General features: G+C 42.5%; 1 protein-coding gene across 13 annotated transcripts in view; it reads right to left on the bottom strand.

Annotated features, from left to right (window-relative positions):
- Positions 1-8,291: 8,291 nt before the first annotated feature.
- Positions 8,292-21,512, bottom strand: part of LOC141768522 (cadherin-2-like) — a 101,176-nt gene continuing 87,955 nt past the window's right edge. Inside the window, exons 15-20 of one of the 13 annotated variants that reach the window (XM_074636893.1) lie at positions 17,731-17,892; positions 12,566-13,606; positions 9,627-11,987; positions 9,545-9,579; positions 9,462-9,491; positions 8,292-9,408 (exon numbers count right to left, since the gene is read on the bottom strand). In XM_074636893.1, coding sequence (XP_074492994.1) covers positions 13,400-13,606; positions 17,731-17,892 — 369 coding nt within the window. In that variant the 3' untranslated portion in view covers positions 8,292-9,408; positions 9,462-9,491; positions 9,545-9,579; positions 9,627-11,987; positions 12,566-13,399. Of the gene's footprint in view, positions 11,988-12,565; positions 13,607-17,730; positions 17,893-21,512 lie in introns of all 13 variants that reach the window. The other 12 variants (XM_074636886.1, XM_074636894.1, XM_074636891.1 and 9 more) reach the window with 12 other exon arrangements.

Raw genomic sequence — 21,512 nt, 5'->3', positions numbered from 1 at the left:
AAGCATTATCAAAGAGGAAAGTCTTAAGCCTGCTCTTAAATCTAGAGAGGGTGTCTGCCTCCCGGACTGAAACTGGGAGCTGGTTCCACAGAAGAGGAGCTTGATAGCTGAAGGCTCTGGCTCCCATTCTACTTTTGGAGACTCTAGGAACCTCAAGTAACCCTGCTGCATTCTGGGAGTGCAGTGCTCTAGTGGGGTACTATGAGCTCTTTAAAGGTCCCATATCGTGCTCATTTTCAGGTTCATATTTGTATTTTGTGTTTCTACTAGAACATGTTTACATGCTGTAATGTTCAAAAAACAATTTATTTTCCTCATACTGTCTGCTTGAATATACAGTACCTGTATTCACCCTCTGTCTGAAACGTTGTCAGCTGATGTTATTTATATCCACTGCAACAGGAAATAAACTGGGACACATTTAGAATGTTTATGTTTAAAACCGCGTAATGGCCTATATATTGTATATTTGTGACATCACAAATGGACAGAAATCCCCACGGCTTCTTTCAAACGCACAATTTCTAAATACGGGCTGTGTGTATTTTCTCTGATATTGAGCGTTTTGATAGTTTAACAGTATTTATACAGCACTTAAACCTGCTTTATAATATAAAAGACATGAAAGTCTCACTTTTTACAATATGGGACCTTTAAGATATGATGGGGCATGAACGTTTAGCGCTTTGTAGGTGAGGAGGACGATTTTAAATTCTAGTCTGAATTTTACAGGGAGCCAGTGCAGAGAAGCTAATACAGGAGAAATATGATCTGTTTTTCTAGTTCTTGTCAGTAGAGTCAGGAGAGTCTTAAGACACTTATTGGAGCAGCCTGATAATAAGGAGTTGCAGTAATCTAGACGTTTTGAGACAGGAGGTGCCTGCATTTTACAACGTTACGTAGATGAAAGAAGGCAGTCCTTGAAGTTTGTAATGTGGGAGTTAAAGGACATTTCCCGATCAAAGTTAACTCCCAGATTCCTTACGGTGGTGCTGGAAGCCATGGCAATGATATATGCATACTTATATCTGAACATAGTAGTCAAATGATTATGTCTACCTGTGTTCAGTCCTTGTTTTAAGCCATATGTTTGTTCTATGTGAGTACATTAAGAGCAAATTCCTTGTATGAGTACACATACTTGGCCATTAAAGCTGATTGTGATTCTCTTTAAGTGTTGGGGGAAACCTGTTTACATGTTGGAGCTGTCCATTTCAAACTGGAAGCCTCTGTCCGCCTGGGTCACACCAGCGTTTCATGCAGGTTTCAGGAGATTGAGTTCCAAAAGATCCAAGGAACAAGCTAGAGCAGGGGTCAGCAACCTTTATTATCAAAAGAGCCATTTTAGGCAACAAAAAAACAAAAAAATCTGTCTGGAGCTGCAAAACATTTGAGCATTGTGATGAAGGTAACACAGTTTATAGTCTAAGTATATAGTATATAAGTCTAATGCAGTGAGGGCCAAAGAGCAAATGTACGACGGAGTATTAGGGCCACATTGAGGGAAAAAATAATCTGAGATTTCCAGAATAAAGTCAAAATATTACGAGAAAAAAGTCATAACTTTACGAGAAAAAAGTCGTAATATTACGAGAATAAAGTTATAACTTAACGAGAAAAAAGTCGTAATATTACCAGAATAAATTCATAACTTTACAAGAAAAAAAGTCGTAATATTACGAAAATAAAGTCATAACTTTAGGATAAAAAGTCGTAATATTACGAGAATAAAGTCAGAACTTTACGAGAAAAAAAGAAAATAACACGTAAAATTACTACTTTATAATATTATGACTTTACCCTCAAAATCTGAGATTTATTCATTTTTCCTCAGTGTGGCCCTAATACTCCGTCGTACCGTCGTACCATAGACCTACAACAATGATAAATTAAAATGAAAATATAAACAAAAAACAGTTATTCATTTCCATTTTTATAAATCCACAGGGAGCCACTGGAGAGGAGCTAAAGAGCCGCATGTGGCTCCGGAGCCGCAGGTTGCTGACCCCTGACCTAGAGGGAAGAAGAGGAGGACTCAGAGACCTGTGCCTGAAGCAGCTGTTGGAGATTCTTACAGCAACAGAGGAACTGCCTGTAGTCATCAGCACTTCTGTCTCTCTATTCAGGACCATTTGTTCCCAAACCCTGGTTTAATTATCTGGACAATGTCACAGATGAGCACATTTGCCAGATGGAGAGTGAAACAAAAGATCAAGCCTGGCTGGTCTTGGCATCAGCACGGTGTAGGGCGCATCACCTCTGCTCGCAAGGTGATCCACACTTCACTCAAACAGATATCTATGTACTGTATATAGGACGCTTATTGAAGGAAGATGCACATCATCATCAGTCAAAAGCCAACTGAGACTTCCAGGGATTATGTGGGGGTAAGGATCATGATGTTGATGCAATAGAGACCTCTATGTGTTCGGCCTGAGCGCAACCATGTGCCCCAAATCAGTAATGACTTCAGATGAAGTGTGTAAGACACACATCAAGGAAGCAGGGTTTGGGGATTTGCAAAGCGAAGCCCAACGGAGGAGTGTCCTGTGATAGCTATGTCACATGTGAATGCTTTATTCTACGTGTCCCTTTAAGTGGGCAAGTGACCAGTCACCTGACCAGTGGACAGAGGGGACATCTGGAGACCTTAATGTCCCTGAAAACAAAGCATCCCTTTTATCCTCAGGTTTGACCGACAACGTAATCTCATTGGACATCAGCCTGTGAGAGCCATACAACATGACCACACCGTGCTCCCTGTTTGTCTTTACAGGTGCAGCTCCAAGTGTTTGTGACGCTACATATGCAGATCTCATCACCTGGACCCTACAGCAAAGTGTCATATTCCGTGACGTATTCACGGCACATTAAAAGTCTCATATTATAAAAAAAGTGAGATTTTCATGTTTTTTTTTAATTATAGAGCAGGCTTAAGTCCTATATAAATACTGTGAAAGTATTGAAACTCTTAATCCACAGGGAATCCACACAGCCCGTATTCAGAAACTCTGCATTTGAAACAAGCTGTCAGGATTTCTGTCCATTTGTGATGTCACAAATATACAATATTAAGACCCTTTACACAGTTTTAAATGTAAACATTTTAAATGTGTCCCAGTTTATTCCTGGTTATAGTGTATGTGAATGTCATCAACTGACAGGAAGTACACATGGACCCAAGCTGGTGCTTAGCAACGCAATTCTGTTGCAATCCGTCGCAATTCCGTCGAAATGCGCTAAAACGGAGTGTTTAAGACAGAGGGTAAATACAGGCATATTCAGGCCGACAGTATGAGGAAAATAAAGTTTTTTTTTAAACATTACAGTATAGTAGAAACACAAAATATAAGTATGATACTGAAAATGAGCATGATATGGGACCTTTAACCCTCACATGGCTGGAATGTCTGACCCTGAGGTCAACTCGCAGAACATCAGCCTTGAAACTTTAACCACAATAAAGACAATTTAATTTCTCTCAGAAAATGCCATTTAAAGTGTTCATTGTTTTGTCAGAATTATAAGATACACACATTGTTATCATACGGACATGATACACTGACACTGTCCTAATTCATGTTTAGCATTGTCAGGGCAGAGAAAGAGTGACTTCAGACAGAGCAGAAAGGAGAGCAGTAGAGTACAGTGGATGAGAGAGGGCCAGGGGCCTCATGTATAAAAGACTGTGCAGCTTTCACACTGGAAGATGGCGTACTCACAAAATTGGAAAAGTACGTACGCACAGAAATTTTCACATGTATAAAACCGTGCGCACGCCTGTTCCTGCGCACCTTTCCTTTATACATCCCAATTGACGTGAAATTGAGCGCAGCTGCATGTGCCGCTTGGTCCGCCTTGTCTCCTCCCATTAATAACTATGCAAATGACTATAAACACGCCCCATGCTGTCACCTATTGTCCAAATAACAATAACGATGGCAAATCACGCTGGAAAAGGAACAAAAAAGAAGAATTTCACAGAGTGTGAAATTGAAGTGTTTGTTACTGAGGTGGAAGCTAGAAAACATATTTTATTTGATGGTCTTTCATCAGGAATCAGTATCAAACGCAACGTGTCTCCACAGCAGTTGACCGTGCGCTCCCGAAGGCTCCCGAAGGCTTCCGAAGGCGCACGGTCAGCTGCGCCCCGAGCCTCGACTGCTGAGGGGCGCCGGTCTGGCCGCGTCCTCACTAAATATATACTATACGCTGTGCTGGAGTCACAGAGAGAGATTGTCAATACAATGATGGAGATATATAGATATATCTATATCTATATATATCTATATATATATGCAACGAATTAAAAAGAATGAATGACGTTCTTGGTGAGATCAGTCATACAGTAAAAGACCTTGTTGAAAAATAAACATTTGTCTCAACTCACCTCGTTGCTTTACATTCTGTGTATCTCATCTAAGTGGCGCTGTATAGCTGCTGCATTTGGCTCATTGTTAGGTGTGCCAGGGTCCGGTTCATCCATCTGTAGCTCCTGGAGCACAGGCTCACCACGGTGGTTTGCCACATTGTGCAGCACGCGATTTTGTTTTTGGCACGGTGGTTAAGGCTTGTCATCTCTGGGAAATTAGTTTAAATGTGTTTTTGTTGTGCCTCTCTGATGTTAAACATTATGCGCAAACTAGTTAAGAAATATGTGGTTTTTTTTTTTTTTATCCCACATCATAAATAAAGCTCAATAAGTTGAGTGGAAAAATTTTTTTTACACATTTAGTGAGTTTGACATTGCCAAATGACAGAGATTTGAGGACGGCCCGCACATTCTCACGACTGGTCTAGAGTTTGCGGCACGGTCCGCACATTCTCACGTCACGGTGTTTTTTATACATCCCAGCGTGAGCGTGAAACACAGCGTACGCAACATTTTAGTACGTGCGCACCGTTTATACATGAGGCCCCAGGGGCCTCATGTATAAAAGACTGCGCAGCTTTCACACTGGAAGATGGCGTACTCACAAAATTGGAAAAGTACGTACGCACAGAAATTTTCACATGTATAAAACCATGCTTACGCCTGTTCCTGCGCACCTTTCCTTTATACATCCCACTTGACGTGAAATTGAGGAATCAGTAACAAACGCAACGTCTCCACAGCAGCTGACCGTGCGCTCCCGAAGGTTCCCGAAGGCTTCCGAAGGCGCACGATCAGCTGCGCCCCGTGCCTCGACTGCTGAGAGGCGCCGGTCTGGCCGCGTCCTCAAATATACTATACGCTGTGCTGGAGTCACAGAGAGAGATTGTCAATACAATGAAGGATAATATATATATATGCAACGAATTAAAAAGAATGAATGATGGTGGGATAAGTCATATATTAAAAGACCGTGTTAAAAAAAAATGTTTGTCTCAACTCACCTCATTGCTTTACATTCTGTGTATCTCATCTAAGTGGCGCTGTATAGCTGCTGCATTTGGCTCATTGTTAGGTGTGCCAGGGTCCGGTTCATCCATCTGTAGCTCCAGGGGACACAGGCTCACCACGGTGGTTTGCCACATTGTGCAGCACGCGATTTTGTTTTTGGCACGGTGGTTAAGTCATGTCATCTCTGGGAAATTAGTTTAAATGTGTTTTTGTTGTGCCTCTCTGATGTTAAACTTTATGCGCAAACTAGTTAAGAAATATGTGGTTTGTTTTTTTTGATCCCACATCATAAATAAAGCTCAGTAAGTTGAGTGGAAAAAATATTTTTACACATTTAGCGAGTTTCAGGACTTTGTAGTTTGACACTGCCAGATGACAGAGTTTGGAAGACGGCCCGCACATTCTCACGACTGGTCTAGAGTTTGCGGCACGGTCCGCACATTCTCACGTCACGTTGATTTTTATACATCCCGGCGTGAGCGTGAAACACAGCGTACGCAACATTTTAGTACGTACGCACCGTTTATACATGAGGCCCCAGGTGATTACTGTGACTCACACAATCCCTTCAAACTGAGGCTGAATTAAGTACATGTTGAACCAGGGTTAACAAATGGCAACCTGTGCACTGGGTTGAAATCCAGACACTTCACTATTAATTCATGTATCATTCATCATTTAATGTGCCAAAGATCTCTGAATTATTAGATAATTCACTGACAAAAAGATTTCTTTTAAGTTATGTACTTTATTTTATTATTTATATTCATTTCCTAAATTTAAATAACAATCATTAGGACAGTCAAGGGGGAATACAGGGACGAGAGAAGAACTCAAAACAATAGTACAATAAAAAAACAATAATTGCCATCTATTTGGATCATCGATAAAAGCAGCAGTGGGTAGAAATGGAGCAAATAAGATTAAGATAAAACGTGACATATCGTGACAGTAGTACATGAGACAGGTAATCTGAAATAAATCATGTTCCTCTGTGTCCTCCGGTGTCCTCCGGTGTCCTCCGGTGTCCTCCAGTGCTCCTAACGGCATCTGCAGGATTTCACAGACCGGAGGAAAACAACCAATCAGAGCTGATCTGGAGTCTGCCGTCTCTGAGCAGCTGTTAATCACTCATAAACTCTGACCAAACGGTCAAACTAGGCAGCGACGATCAAATATGAATCAATATTCTGTTACTGTAATGACTATTTCTCTCCTGAGATGTTCTCAGAATCATCTTGTAGTGTACTGTTTGGCTATAAAATGAGAAAGTTTGTGACCCGGCAGCCATGTTGAGATCAGTTGAAGAAATACCAAGCACCGCCCATCAGCCGGAGCATCTGTCATCGCCTTCAAGGGGATTCTTTCACAACAATGACCCGCTAGCTGTAAATTATCCCGCTTACTACATGGCTACTTACTGAAGAAATCAATATTTTGACACAAAAACGGTCCGCCAGAGTCTGAGATCAGGGCTGCGCCCATAGCAACAGTCTGTTATACATAACAGCGGTCTGTTATACATAGCAACAGTCTGTTATACATAGCAGCGGTCTGTTATACATAGCAACGGTCTGTTATACGTAGCAACGGTCTGTTATACATAGTAACGGTCTGCTATACATAGCAACGGTCTGTTATACATAGCAACTCTCTGCTATACATAACAACGGTCTGTCATACATATCAATGGTCTGCTATACATAGCAACGGTCTGTTATACATAGCAACGGTCTGTTATACATATCAACGGTCTGCTATGCATAGCAACGGTCTGCTATACGTAGCAATGCTCTGTTATACATAGCAATGGTCTGCTATAAAGAAATTACAGACCGCAGAATGCCGTGATTAACCAATCAGAATCGAGTATTCAACAACGCCGTGTAATAAATGAATGTAAAAATCAACGTTTTCTTAACAAAAGCAGATTCGTTTTTTATGTTAGAAGAGTGTTTTTTGTACATTTGATGTGTACGTATTATATACTTACCTTACTTTCAACTTTTTGGAATGTTCAATAAGAATTTCATTTGATGTGTGGTGGTATTGTGCTTCACATGGATCTCTGTTCTGGCCAGTGAATAAGATGAGTGATTTTGCTATACATCAGGTTGATCTGTCTTTGGAACAGGTCCTTGACAGTGCTGAAACCTATAGGTCCAAGATGTGACACAGCGTTGCAAAGGATGCCTCAGTAGTGTTCCCAATAGATGGTCTTCAGTGGACATCTTACACCTTTTCTCAGACCTTTCAAACTGTAAGTGTGCGATCCCAAAAACACATTCCATGTGAGCCCAGTCATGGCTTTGCATGCTTCGTGCCTCCGCTGAAGTATGTTGAAGATGTTTATTTTTGTCAAGCTTGTCCGACCTAGCAACAGTAACTAAGGGGACTTAGGATTGGTCAATCATCAGAACTCTGCCTTGATGCTTGTATTCCTGGTTCACTCTCAAAGCTCTCATCAACCTGATCTCAGCAGGCAGCTGTTTTCAGAGAAAAATCTCCGATAAACCGACTGTACACTAGCCGCTCAGCAGCAAACAGCAGACTGACCCAGTCGGAGACCAGCTGGTGAACATAGCAGAGCATTTAGCAGCTAAAGAGACGGATATTTTCCTCAGGAGTTGGTGGAGGCCAAAAACAGAGCTAAAAGAAAGTGATTATTAGACAGATGTGAGTGGACACAATAACCACTCCAAATGAATGCTGTGTCAGCTGGATGTGTAAATTAGGCTGTTTGGTAAAATGATAGCCATAACAGCTTTATAATATGTTAACATGTCAATCAATTAATCAATTAATGCTGCTTTAAAATCCTTGTGTGTTGGTGTGTGTGTGTGTGTGTGAGAGAGACTGGTGTTGAAAAGATCTGAAAAATACTGTTTTCCCATAATGAAAAGATAAAAACATGCAAAAACATTTTAATTTGTAATCCAAATTACACATATACAAGGATTGAGGATATTAGCATGTCATTGTCAGAGACCACAGTCAAAAGAACAACAAGAGAGAAAAATACAATCTGTACATATTTCAGTTTACAGTGAGTAGCCAGTTTGAGTACCAGAGAACACTAAGGCAGATCATCAGCAGAAAACACAAACGTTGCCTTTTTAGTATTTTAATCCACCACAGCAGAGTATCAAGAAGTATCATTGCTACAAAACAAGGACTGATGTCTCCCTTTATTAGCAATCAGCTGCATAAGTTACACTGTGATAAAAGCAAAACAAAAAAACAGAAGGTATCTATCTAAAGTCTAGCATTACTGTACATGTCTTCTCACGAGCTTTGGAACACCAAACTGGCAAAAATATGCAGCTCTTTAGTACAGCTCTGGGTTTGACCAACGTCCGCCTCTCACTAATAAAAACTAATGACAACACTGTCAGAGGCTGTGGCTCAGCAGGAACTCTTCATACAGCCTCGCCTCTGTGAAACACTGGTCCTGAATATGATGCTGGGCTTTGAAAAGAGTTAAAGGTCCTCAAAAACGTCATGGCAATTTGCCCGTCAGATTTTAAAGATACATAGGAAACTAAAGGAAACTCAAAAACGCGAGTTTGTAACAACTACAAGTACTGTATTGGCCCCGAGTTATATGATATTTTTTTCTGGATGTATACTATGAAATAAGATATATTCAGAGTAGCAGATGTTCTCATTAATTGAAAGTACCCGCTCCAACAGAGTGAGCCTGGTACACCAAGAAAGGGTTGCATTATGGGTTGTTTGTGGCCTTAAAGGTGCTAAACACGGGATTGGGAGCATTTCTATTGCCTCTCAACGGCTCTCAACATGGTGACGCCAAGCCGGCGGCTTGTAGATAACGGTGCTAACAGAGCTAACAGAGCTAACAGTGCAAACAAAGGCGAAAGTGCTGACAGAGCCAGTGTTAACCTGAGGGGGTCGATCGGCCGAGAATCACCTCTGTCACAGAATGTCCCATGAGACTGCCTGCAGCAAGAGTTAACTACACAGGACCACATATTAAACAAGCTAACCCTAACCCTAACCCTAACCTTAACCCAAGCATATTAAACAAGCTAACCCTAACCCTAACCCTAACCTTAACCCAAGCATATTAAACAAGCTAACCCTAACCCTAACCCTAACCCTAACCCAAGCATATTAAACAAGCTAACCCTAACCCTAAACCTGACCCAAGCATATTAAACAAGCTAACCCTAACCCTAAACCTGACCCAAGCATATTAAACAAGCTAACCCTAACCCTAAACCTGACCCAAGCATATTAAACAAGCTTACATTAGAAACATTAATGGAAAGATTTCAGTATTTTGGGTAAATGTTCCCAATAGGATGGTGTTTCTTGTTTTCAAAGAGTCTTTCCAAAAACATTAGAGTCATCTTATATTAGGGCCAGTACGGTAATAATTAGGGGTGCAAGAAAATATTGCGATATTAAGTTTTGTGGTACTGTATTGATTTTTGAAAAACACTTGATTTTTAATTAATAGTTTACATGCAAAGATTGGTGGCAAACAGTGGCTCCGACTGCACAAAAAGTAGAACTATGATGTTGAATGTTACTGGTACTGTGATGTTAGATGTTACAGGTACTGTGATGTTGGATGTTACAGGTACTGTGATGTTGGATGTTACAGGTACTGTGATGTTAGATGTTACAGGTACTGTTACAGGTACCCTCCCCTGGCAAATATAAAGTGAAATACACAGCTGGTGTTGGCTACCTATGTGTTTTGGTGTGCATGATGCATAAGCCGTTTTTTTCCTCAGGTGTAACATATACAACTGCTCCACTGCAATAAGCAAAATTAGTAGGGCTGTCAGTTAACGCGATAATAACAAGTTAACGCCAATTTGTTTTACCGCCACTAATTTCTTGAACGCGTTAACACAACTCGTGATTGTTAATTAACCTCTTAAAAATCTGACGGGCCGTCGGGCATGGCCACTAATAAATATTTTGGAGGTTGTAGGGGCTCAGCTTTAAATCTAAAGTGAAGATACTGGTATCATATATATATGAAACCTGATGAACCTATCGGTACCAACCATGTCGTACTAGCTTGTAGTGAAGGAGGTTAAATAACGTTCCAAACTTACACTACATTTTGCTGAGGAAAAACTGACATGTCCATTTTCAAAAGGGTCCCTTGACCTCTGACCTCCAGATATGTGAATGTAAATGGGTTCTATGGGTACCCACGAGTCACCCCTTTACAGACATGCCCACTTTATGATAATCACATGACGTTTGAGGCAAGTCATAGTCAAGTCAGCACACTGACACACTGACAGCTGTTGTTGCCTGTTGGGCTGCAGTTTGCCATGTTATGATTTGAGCATATTTTTCATACTAAATGCAGTACCTGTGAGGGTTTCTGGACAATATCTGTCATTGTTTTGCGTTGTTAATTTATTTCCAATAATTAATAGAAACATACATTTGTATAGAGCAGCATATTTGTCCTCTCCCATTAAATGCTTGACAAATCTCCCTTTAAGGTACATTTTGAAGAGATAAAAAAATGTGCGATTCATTTGCGATTTATTGCGATTAACAATGAACAATCATGTGGTTAATCCTGATTAAATATTTGAATTGATTGACAAGCCCTAAAAATTAGTGAAGTTACATCAACTGAATTCCTGAAAGTCACATTTCTATTTGAAGTAATAGAAGTATTAGCAGAAATAGACTGAGCAATTTGGTTGATCATCCAGATCTTCCACCTTTGTGCCGTTCTGCTGCAGACCCACACGTCACAGAGGATTGGTCTGTTTATCAAACATACAGATTCATCTGTAAATACAAACTCATTTCATTACAATACTACTGTATTTGTCAGTTCGTAGATTTACTGTTGCTCTGCAACCAAAAGTGCTTCAGATGGGTTTTTTTTAGATTTTGTTTTCTGTGCCTTTATTCTCTGTTTTCCATTTCCTTTCATCTGCACAGACATATAAATGAAAATCATATTTCACCACTGTGTCTTTCGCCACTTTGCTTTGTTATTTTGTCATCCTGCAAATCAGCTAAACTACATCCCATTTAAAGGTCCAATTTGTGAAAACGCAGCAAGGACATAACCGCAATATTTAAACTGCACTACAAAATAGCATTTTCTGCTTGTACGAGCCGCCATTCAAGTTATTTAAATCCGATGTGGCACTAAATGTCCTTGATTATCTCAGAGTGTACAAAGCCGGGGGGGGAGAGACAGCCATTCTTTATCGCAGTTCAGTCAAAAGCTGTGATGTGATGTGAATGATCAGACTTTGCAGGGAAAAATCAGTATGAGGAGCGCAGAAAGGAAATGAAAAAAACATGTGATCACGGAGCAAAAAATAATACTGTGGCTAATACCGTGGCTGAATGAGCCCTGCCGTTTATACTGCCGTATCACGGAGAACCACTGCTTCACACATGGAATAACACCAGCTTCTGGTCAGAGGAGACTTTAGTGATCAGTATAGTGAGTTTGTTACTAATTAATGAACGGGCCCTCGCACCTTCTCATGCGTCGGGGGTACTGGCGGGACACCGATCGATGCGGCCAGGCACAATGAAACAGGAACTCTCTGCTGAGTGCAATGACGCCTGCCACAAGACTCTACGACAAACAGTTCATGAGTTATGAAAGGGGGTGGGGCTATGAGTATATTTTTGCATGTACATGTCATCAGGACCGGACCTTTATCATGCCTGAGAAATTTGGGGCAAATCGGACTATGTACAGTGGAGTTACAAAAACGTCCTGTTTCATGGCGAATGGCTCAAAATGGCCGCCACGCCACAGTCAGGTCGTTCAGTGAAAAGTCACTATTTGAATAACTTTTGTCCTTAAGGTCTTAAGATGGTCCTGACCAAATTTCAAGTCGATCTGATTAAATCTGTAGGAGGAGTTCTTTAAAGTACACGGCCAATAATACGCTAAAAATGGGCGAAAATCGCACATTAAATTCAAAATTGCTAACTTCCTGTTGAGTTTTGGGCATACCTCCAAGAGGCTTTTTTTCTGTGTCTCCACATGTTACATCTGTCTGCCAAATTGCATACATGTAGGTGAAACCGGAGCGAGGGGCTCAATTTTTCTAACTTTCTAGAGGGGCGTTAGCGAGCCATTTTGCAACACTCAAGCCCGAGACCCAAATTCCCGGGCCCTAAATATGTATATTTGATTCTGCTAACCTGTGTGATTGATTAAGATCTACACACTGTCAGCTGTCAGGAGTTGTAGTTGGGATTTTCTGAATGAATCAGAAGGAAAAAAGAAAAGCGTTAACACCCAGAGCCGTACAGTAGAGCCATGTTTTTGCTGGTAGGATCATCCAAGGCGTCTCATAATAGGCTTTGCCCTTTTATAGTGTCCATCCAGTGTGTCTCTGTGGAAATGACTCACGCACACTCTCTCACACACACATACAGGTAACGAGGTGGAATCCACACACACACACACACACACACACACACACACACACACACACACACACACACACATACACACACACACACACACACACACTCATTATCATGGCGAAGTGCTCCTCCAGTTGCCGTTGCAAAACAGCGAGGAGCTTTAAAGCAACGCATAGAATCAAGACTGAACAATCAAAAGAATGTACAAAAAGGCACGTTTGACCCCAGTGCTCCTGTACTGTGAGATTCAAGTGTAAATGAGCGTCTGTAGCATGGCTGTTGTAGCTCTTAATCGTCATAGAGACAACATCCCCTCTGAGCGCACTGTTCCGGCTGCTCACGTCTGTTAGCATCGGGGCTAACGCTCAGATAGTCATGTCCTTTAGCCTGAACTGCTAGGCCAGGAGTCCGAATGGTCCCTAGAGTCATCGCCCGTCGTCGAGGGGGCGGCGAGTCTCTTTACAAGCTGTCCTGGTAATCCGTACCCCGTTTTTACCCCACATCCTCTTTTCCTTTAACTCTGCCCACCCCACCTGAGCGCTTGGAGCAAGGGTGGGGCGGGGAGGGTGGTTGTTGCAGGTGCAGGTGGTGGTGGTGGGAGGGGGGTTAATCGTCCCCTCCGCCGTACAGGTCGGCCAGCTTGCGGAAGCGCGGCCCCCAGTCACCGAGGTAGTCATAGTCCTGGTCGCCACAGCTTGAGGAGGAGTGCAGGGAGCTGAGGGAGCCGGCGGTGGAGCCGCTGCCCTCGTAGTCGAACACCAGCAGGGAGTCGTAGGGGGGGGCGGTGGGGTCGTTGTCTGCTGCCTTCAGGCCCTGGAGGGAAGAAATGGAGACGGTAAGATGAGCAACGAGAATTCTCACTGTACTACACATGTGACTACACATCACCACTCACTGTACTACAGCCTGCTGGTGACTACACATCACCAATCACTGTACTACAGCCTGCTGGTGACTACACATCACCAATCACTGTACTACAGCCTGCTGGTGACTACACATCACCACTCACTGTACTACAGCCTGCTGGTGACTACACATCACCAATCACTGTACTACAGCCTGCTGGTGACTGGAGATAAACCAACCACGGGTTTATGTTCAACGTTCCAAACTGTGACACACGCACATGAACGCGTAGTATAAGGCGAGTATAATATCTCCAGTCTTATTGATAAAACCTCTGTGTGTGTGTAAAGAGCATGCACATTCACCATGTCACAGGTTAATCCTCAAGAGTTCCATTCTCATCACTTCTTAAACCAGAGGGCATGGTGGGAAATATCAGTTCATTAAACACGGACACCGCCCTGTTCGCACCAGAGCTTTTAGACCCCCCCCCCTCCAGAGTATCTATGAGACTGAGAGAAGACTCTGACCATATCTACAGCAGGATTACAGTAATCCTATCATATTCTCTCTATAGTAACACTATACGTAGAGCTCCGGATGTTATAGAAACCTGTGTACATGCTTTTATTACAAAGCAGAGCCGTGCCAGACCCATGTTAAACCCCCGAGACCCCGTCTGATGACCCCTTGTTGACCCATTCAGACCAGATAAAAGGAGCACAGCTCTCAAAGAACTGGGATTCAAACTATCAACCTTTTCAATCACAAGCCAGCCTCTCTGACCTTTACAGACCTTCAGCCCCTCCAGAGAACAGGAGCAAGAGGACGAGATCAGAATAAGGGAGGTTAAGTAGAAAGGTTGTGTTTATTTATGTGTGTGTGTGTGTGTGTGTGTGTGTGTGTGTACGTGTGTGTGTGTGGAGGCGTTGAGATGGACAGTAGGGGGTGCTGGCGGAGAAGGAGGGATTATGGAGGAGTGTAGAAGAGAGGAGGATTTGGGTCAGGTTGGACAGATGCTGTCTCTATCTCCAGTAGGAGATTCAGCAGATTACCAAGCGGAGCCTGACAGCCTCACAGTGGCCACAAACAATCCATGAAAGAAAGCTTTAAGTGTTGACACTGACTGATTCTCGTCTGTTGGCACAGAATGGTCTGTGCCTTACGGAGCTGTGGATGGCCTGCAGCCTTTCTGTGGGATTAACTACACTCAATGGATTTACCTCTAATTAGGTAGCCGGGGCTGTGCAGGTCTGAGGCCAGCTAATCCTGACCATTAGCACAGCTAATTCAGAAACACACACAGACGCTGGACTCGCTGTGTTTCACTCCCTCATGTCTGTTTGTTAGGCTGTTAGTGTGCCAACCACACATCATCACATATCACTGACACGTCAATGACTACGTTTACAGTATGCACAAAATACTAGGGTATTTGTATGTATATTAGTATTATTTTATATTTTAGTATTATGGCCCTTATTCCATATAAAAAAGACATAATTCCTACTAAGCTGTTTACATGGCTGATGAAAATGAATATTCCACTAATATTCCTGTATGTCCAACACACTGAGCTGAGAGGCTGTGTGTTGCAACTGCTGTAAAAACTGAGACACATATTCTGAATGCGCTGTATATATATATATATAGATATATATATATATCTATATATTAGGGGTGGAACGGTTCACAAAATTCACGGTTGGGTTCATATCACGGTTTTGGGGTCACGGTTATCGGTTCGGTACGTTTATGTTACAGCGAGGAGGTCATGTTCTGATTTCAACATGCTTTTCATTTATTTGGCAAAAATAAGTAAACAAATGTTTACCTTAACAGAATTTTTGCTTACATAAGGAACATAAACACTTCTTTATTGACAAATCTTAATTGAAAGAATAGGTCTTCTACAGTAATTAGTGCAAACAAAACATGCAGCTTTGTTATTTTCATATAAATATGATGTAATTATAAACTAAGGCCATACATTGAAGCATAAGCTCAACCAGAACTATACTAATAAACGTAGCTTTTTATCTCCCACTCATTCAACAGTGGCTCATTGTTAATAATTCTTACTATAACAGTTAAGGCACTCAAATACTGACATATTGTCAATAAGAAAAAATAAATTACAAAAATAAAATCACAAATGTATGTCATGTTAATGTAATGTTCCATCTTAAGGCTGTTGGGAAATCCTCAACTGCTGCTTCTGCTAGTTTATAGTTTATAGTTTATAGTTTCTACAGGGCAGGCACAACAGACTAACATTCACACGTGAAGGCTCACGTACTTTGACCATATGCTTTAATTCTGTATAGTTTATGATGGAGTGTGGTCGTATATGCAGCGATAAACACTCTTATAGCATTAGATATTACTTTGGCACAGTGTGAATCTGCAGTGGGAGGCTGTCTGAACGCTGTGGGGGGGAACGGACTCTCCGTCCAGTCTGCTTTTGTTTCGCTCTGCTAATCGACACATTCGGGTGATGCCGTTGTAATTAAATGTTTCAAGTGTCCACATATAAACCCGACTTCAGTTGAACAGTGTCCGCGTACAGTTTGAAACAAATCGTTGTCAGTTTAGCTCGACTATCATGAGCTACGGCGCTGCTACAGCGCTGCTACCATTCTTGGTGCGCTGCCAAAAGTTTCCAGGTAAAACTCACGATCCAGAGTTTCGGTTCCGCGCTTGCAAGTAAGTAGGCATAAACAGCTGTTTGAGTAACGGCGAACCGAAAGGATGTCGCGGACCGAACCAAACGTCCTGAACCAAACGGTTCGGGTCAAATACACGAACCGTTCCACCCCTAAAAATATATATACATATACATGTCCAAAGAATGCTCCTAAAACCTGTTCAATCATTTCAAATGAACAATAACTTCATAGCAACCGTGCATGATACGATTAATGGGTCAAAGTCTTTGGTGATTAGACTCCATGGTGACGTAGTATATCAAAGGGAGGTAGTGATGCCGTGGTGATATCAGGTATATCCCCCCCCCCCACCGGAGTCTAGACCCTGGTGCTGGTGGTGGTGAAGGGAGTAGCTGAAGATCCAGTGAAGGGATGTGGAGCAGGACTGGGCACTGAATATGATGAAGACAGAAGCCGATGGGGTCGATGCGGGTTGCATCAGTTTTTGTATTTTATTTACATTTAATTTAATCTTTGACATTTTGTCTCATTTTTGTATAGACAGTGAACCCGATGTCGGTAAGCCTCTTCGAAGAGAAGAGTGCTGCGTTTCTTTTACGTTTTTCAGTGCTAGCATGTTGAACCAGATCAGCACGATGTGCTCGTACTTCACACTCGGCAAACGGCAAACTGCCCCCTCAAATCGTCCCCCCACTCGAGGGTGAATCCAGTCTTTAAGTCCTCTCTCTTTTTCGGGGGCATCCGAAGTCACTGATAACAAGCAGACTTGGCAGCTCTGCTGACAGCAGCAGAGAAGGAGAACAGTTTTCGCATTTGATAGCAACGATATGATTGGCTCAGGGAGAACGTGGCAGAATCTGGTTGGTTATCTAAGAGTTTTAAATCTGCTGTGTGCTTCTCTGTTTGGAGATACTCCTTGCATTCTGTTTTAATTAGCAGTAATCAGAGTCTTTGAATGTTACAGTGGGTTAATTCCCACACTGGCAGCTCCGAATACGAGAAGTGACGGTTTAAAAAAACCTCTTTGAACTTCAATATCCCTAAATCCTGTAAGGTGATGAGCTAAAGTGCACACAGCCTCTAATGCTTCACACCAAAGAAGAAAAGGGATGACAGAAGCAAAAAGATCCAACGTTGGCAGATCTAGCTTTCTCTGGACACAGTGTTTGCTTAGTGCTGTCCAACAGACAGTTTGTATTTCACTCAAGTAGTGATTCATCACTTCCTGTGCACTGAGAAGTGCACGTGCCCGACACCAAAATTGAATCTTGCGGAGCAGATTGAATCTCAGTGAGTGAGGACGGGACACCATCCTGACATTTTACACAAAGATGTTACCATAGAGAGAGAGAGGTTTAGATTGGTAGAGGACATTGTGAGATTTGTCCAACCCAAACGGACCCCTGTGTGTTGCCGTACCTCGTGGATGAAGTCTCCTATGTCTCCTGGGTGGGGGGCAGCAGAGCGGAGGGGGTACTGGTGGTCATGATGGAGAGGCCTCTCATCCATACGTCTGATCCCCACCTTGACACACTCTGGCTCCAGGGCATCAGGCTGCTGCAGCTGACTGAGGTCATAGTCCTAAACGCGCACACACACACACACACACACACACACACACACACACACACACACACACACACACACACACACACACACACACACAACCACACAGTGAGTGTGAGTACATGTTAGCAAGTCAAGTTAATTCTATTTATACAGCCCATCACAAATCAATAATCTGCCTCAGGAGGCCTTACGGCCGGGCCAGACTGGGCACGTCAGCCTCACTGAACTGCAGCGCCTCTCGCGCATGTGGCGTCCACACCGGCAGCGTGTCTGTCCAGCCATTTCTTTCTACATAGATTTTTTTAATAACAGCCATTTATATTTATTTTAGACAGAAAAGAGTTACGAAGCGTGTGCTCTTTAGTAAATAATGGTAATAATCCACAATTAAAACCCCGTGCTTTATTCATTCATGGAGCCCTGCAAGTCACTGCATTTTATACAACACTGTCCTGCAACTATTTCAGAATAAAAGCCTTGTGTTAACATATGAAGGAATTCTGTCCACTGGAAAAACGCTCGAGGGCTTTTATTTTGAAATGGAAGTAGGAAGTGTGAGGTCAAAAATAAATCTTTATTTGTTTCATGTCTGTGACATATTCTACAGATGTAGACATTGAAACTGTAGTAATGTTGCTGGTATGATGTCAGTATACAGTCATTTTCACTGTCTATTGTTGCTGTGAACCTCGGGCGGCACGCGGTCTTCTGAGCTACATGTGAGCCACGCTGCTCACGCAGGCCGTGTGGCAGCTGAAATATAAAAGCAAGAGCTTCTGCGATGCACATGCGCCGCTCAAGCGGGCGGTCTGTACAGCACACCCCCTATTCTTAGACCCTCAATTAGGAGGCTTTCACATCAGGGACCCGGGCCCGGAACCGAGTACACTTGAACTCAAAGTCCAGTTTGTTTGATTAGTGTGAACGCTCTGTACCGTCCACTTGTAAAGGTGGTCTCAAGTATGGTTCATGTGTACTCGGGTACGGTTCGCATCAGGTGTAGAAACCAACTGTACAGAAACACAGACTGCTTTTAAGGCGAGTAGTTTTGAAAGGGCAGGTTGACTCGTAGGACTTGGGATCTTGAGATTGGGTATAGCTTTTCTACACTGCAGAGACAACATAAACAAATGTCACGTGTAGATGAAGACGCAAGTGTTCTCGGGTACAGAGGAACATTATTAATGTGAAAGCTGAGCGGCACGGTATGAATCGACGGTACCTAATATGAAAACAGCAGTACTTGTGTGCACATTCCATTGACATGGTCCATAATCCCATCACAACAGATCTCAGATTCCATGTTTGTTTTTCATCAGGAGGCTTGAACATATCAAAGTGTTCATCCTTCCTGTTTGGTGTTGTTTGTTAGTCAGGTTTCCGAAACAGCTGGACTGAAACACACCAGTAGTCATGATTTATGGTTAATGTAAGGTGAAGCTTACTAGCAAGATTGTGGGTGTTTTCATGCCTTTGCTTTTTAGTCTGGTTAAAGTGGACTCTGGTTCATTCCCCCCCCCCATCCGTGCAATTTGTTTGGGAAGGTGTGAACACAGGACCAAAATACACATCACTAAGCATGAAGAAATAATGATCTTCGGACTGTTCTGAAACATGACTCCAACTTCAAACGCTTCTACTTAAAGGCAGAGTTGACGATGTTCTCCAGTATACACTATCTGTTCTATTGGTTGAAATGGTCTTTACACCCCGACAGCGATCCATTACTGATGAGCTCTGAAAAAGGACCGGAAAAGAGTCGTCATCTGTAGCTGCTGTTATCCCGTAAAAACGTTTACCAATCACTGCCTCGCGGTCCGAATCAGATGCCTCCCCGCCTCCCTGCTCGTACTCTACCCTTGGCGTGCACCAGCCTGAACTCAAAGCGCGTCGCCGCCACACGTTTCCTGTAGAATGGAAGAGAAAAACTCAGCCCTGCAGTAGCACTGCTGCGGTTACTTGTCATGAGGTAGCGTTGTTGAGTTGAGGTCCTCTCTCCGCTCTGTGTCTGTGAAGTAGTTACGATGCGCCGGTGCTCGTGCATGTGTGTTTGGGGGCGTTGCCATGGAAGGACGAGACATCATCTGTCCTTGGCAGACTATATTTGGGCTGCTGTACATTCAAACTTCAAGCTAAGCTAAAAAAATAAGTTGTTGGCTCGAACTTCATTACCAAACCTTGATAAACCTTATCCTATAAATGCATAATTATGTATTCTTCCTAATGCCAGGTGCACTGCAAGCCAATAAAATTACTCAAAGAGCGCCGGCTCTCAACAAATGACTGACTGAGGACCGACTCTGAAGAACAAACATTTACATACAAACACTTAGAATGAACTGACCTATCACTACCTTCATGTTCCAGCTGTGTTTAACAGTTGATAAATCCAATGACTCAAACGAGCACCGTGAGCTCCTCTGATGCAACGTCTACATCCTACATGATCCGTCCTGAGGGAGGACTCTAATGCTATCTAATGCTAGCATCCACCGAGAGACACAGTCCCTCTCTCACCTTCTCACACACACCATCGGCAGGGCAGAGGGGAAGTGCGTGTGTCGGCCTCTGATCTGTTCATGTTGAATGGTGGAGATTGAGTCACTGCAGCAACCATCCACAAACCATTTTGTGCTCTCAAGTCTCCGGGGAAATCGACTAAAGCAGCCTTTTCAGGACAATAACAGCATGCTGCGGACTGACCTTGGGCTTTGTTCACAATAATGGCAGACCAACAGAATACTTTTCACTGAAGAGTGTCTGAGAGCCCGTCAATAACCTGCTGTGTGCTTCTTCTTCTATTTCTAAACTTACAAGGACGAGATAGACTGACGTCCTTTCAGTGAGGACATTTTCAGTTAGGCCCATTTCCTGCAAATGATGTATACTTTACATTATTCCTAACCATGTTTTAGAGCATTTTGAATGGTAATGCCTTCCAGGAGGTCGTTAGTTGCCATTTATTTCATTCAATTATTGAATTGTTCATGGTTACAGTTGTATATGCAAAATAATTTGAGATTAATAATAATTCATAATTTGAGATTGGAGATATGGTAATTTTATTACCATACAACTGTAAGGCAACATTTATAACAATAAAAGCAGATATACTGTAATTCCCTTCCTCCTACATATACAGTATAACTCCCTTCCTCCTTCATATACAGTGTAACTCCCTTCCTCCTTCATATACAGTATAACTCCCTTCCTCCTTCATATACAGTGTAACTCCCTTCCTCCTTCATATACAGTATAACTCCCTTCCTCCTTCATATACAGTATAACTCCCTTCCTCCTTCATATACAGTATAACTCCCTTCCTCCTTCATATACAGTGTAACTCCCTTCCTCCTTCATATACAGTATAACTCCCTTCCTCCTTCATATACAGTGTAACTCCCTTCCTCCTTCATATACAGTGTAACTCCCTTCCTCCTTTATATACAGGGTAACTCCCTTCCTCCTTCATATACAGTGTAACTCCCTTCCTCCTTCATATACAGTATAACTCCCTTCCTCCTTCATATACAGTGTAACTCCCTTCCTCCTTCATATACAGTATAACTCCCTTCCTCCTTCATATACAGTGTAACTCCCTTCCTCCTTTATATACAGGGTAACTCCCTTCC

The sequence above is a fragment of the Sebastes fasciatus genome, chromosome 5 (assembly GCF_043250625.1).
Source record: "Sebastes fasciatus isolate fSebFas1 chromosome 5, fSebFas1.pri, whole genome shotgun sequence".
In the NCBI taxonomy this organism is placed as follows: domain Eukaryota; kingdom Metazoa; phylum Chordata; class Actinopteri; order Perciformes; family Sebastidae; genus Sebastes; species Sebastes fasciatus.
The sequence above is the reverse complement of the archived record's forward strand: the minus strand, read 5'-3'. Positions and strand labels throughout refer to the sequence as shown.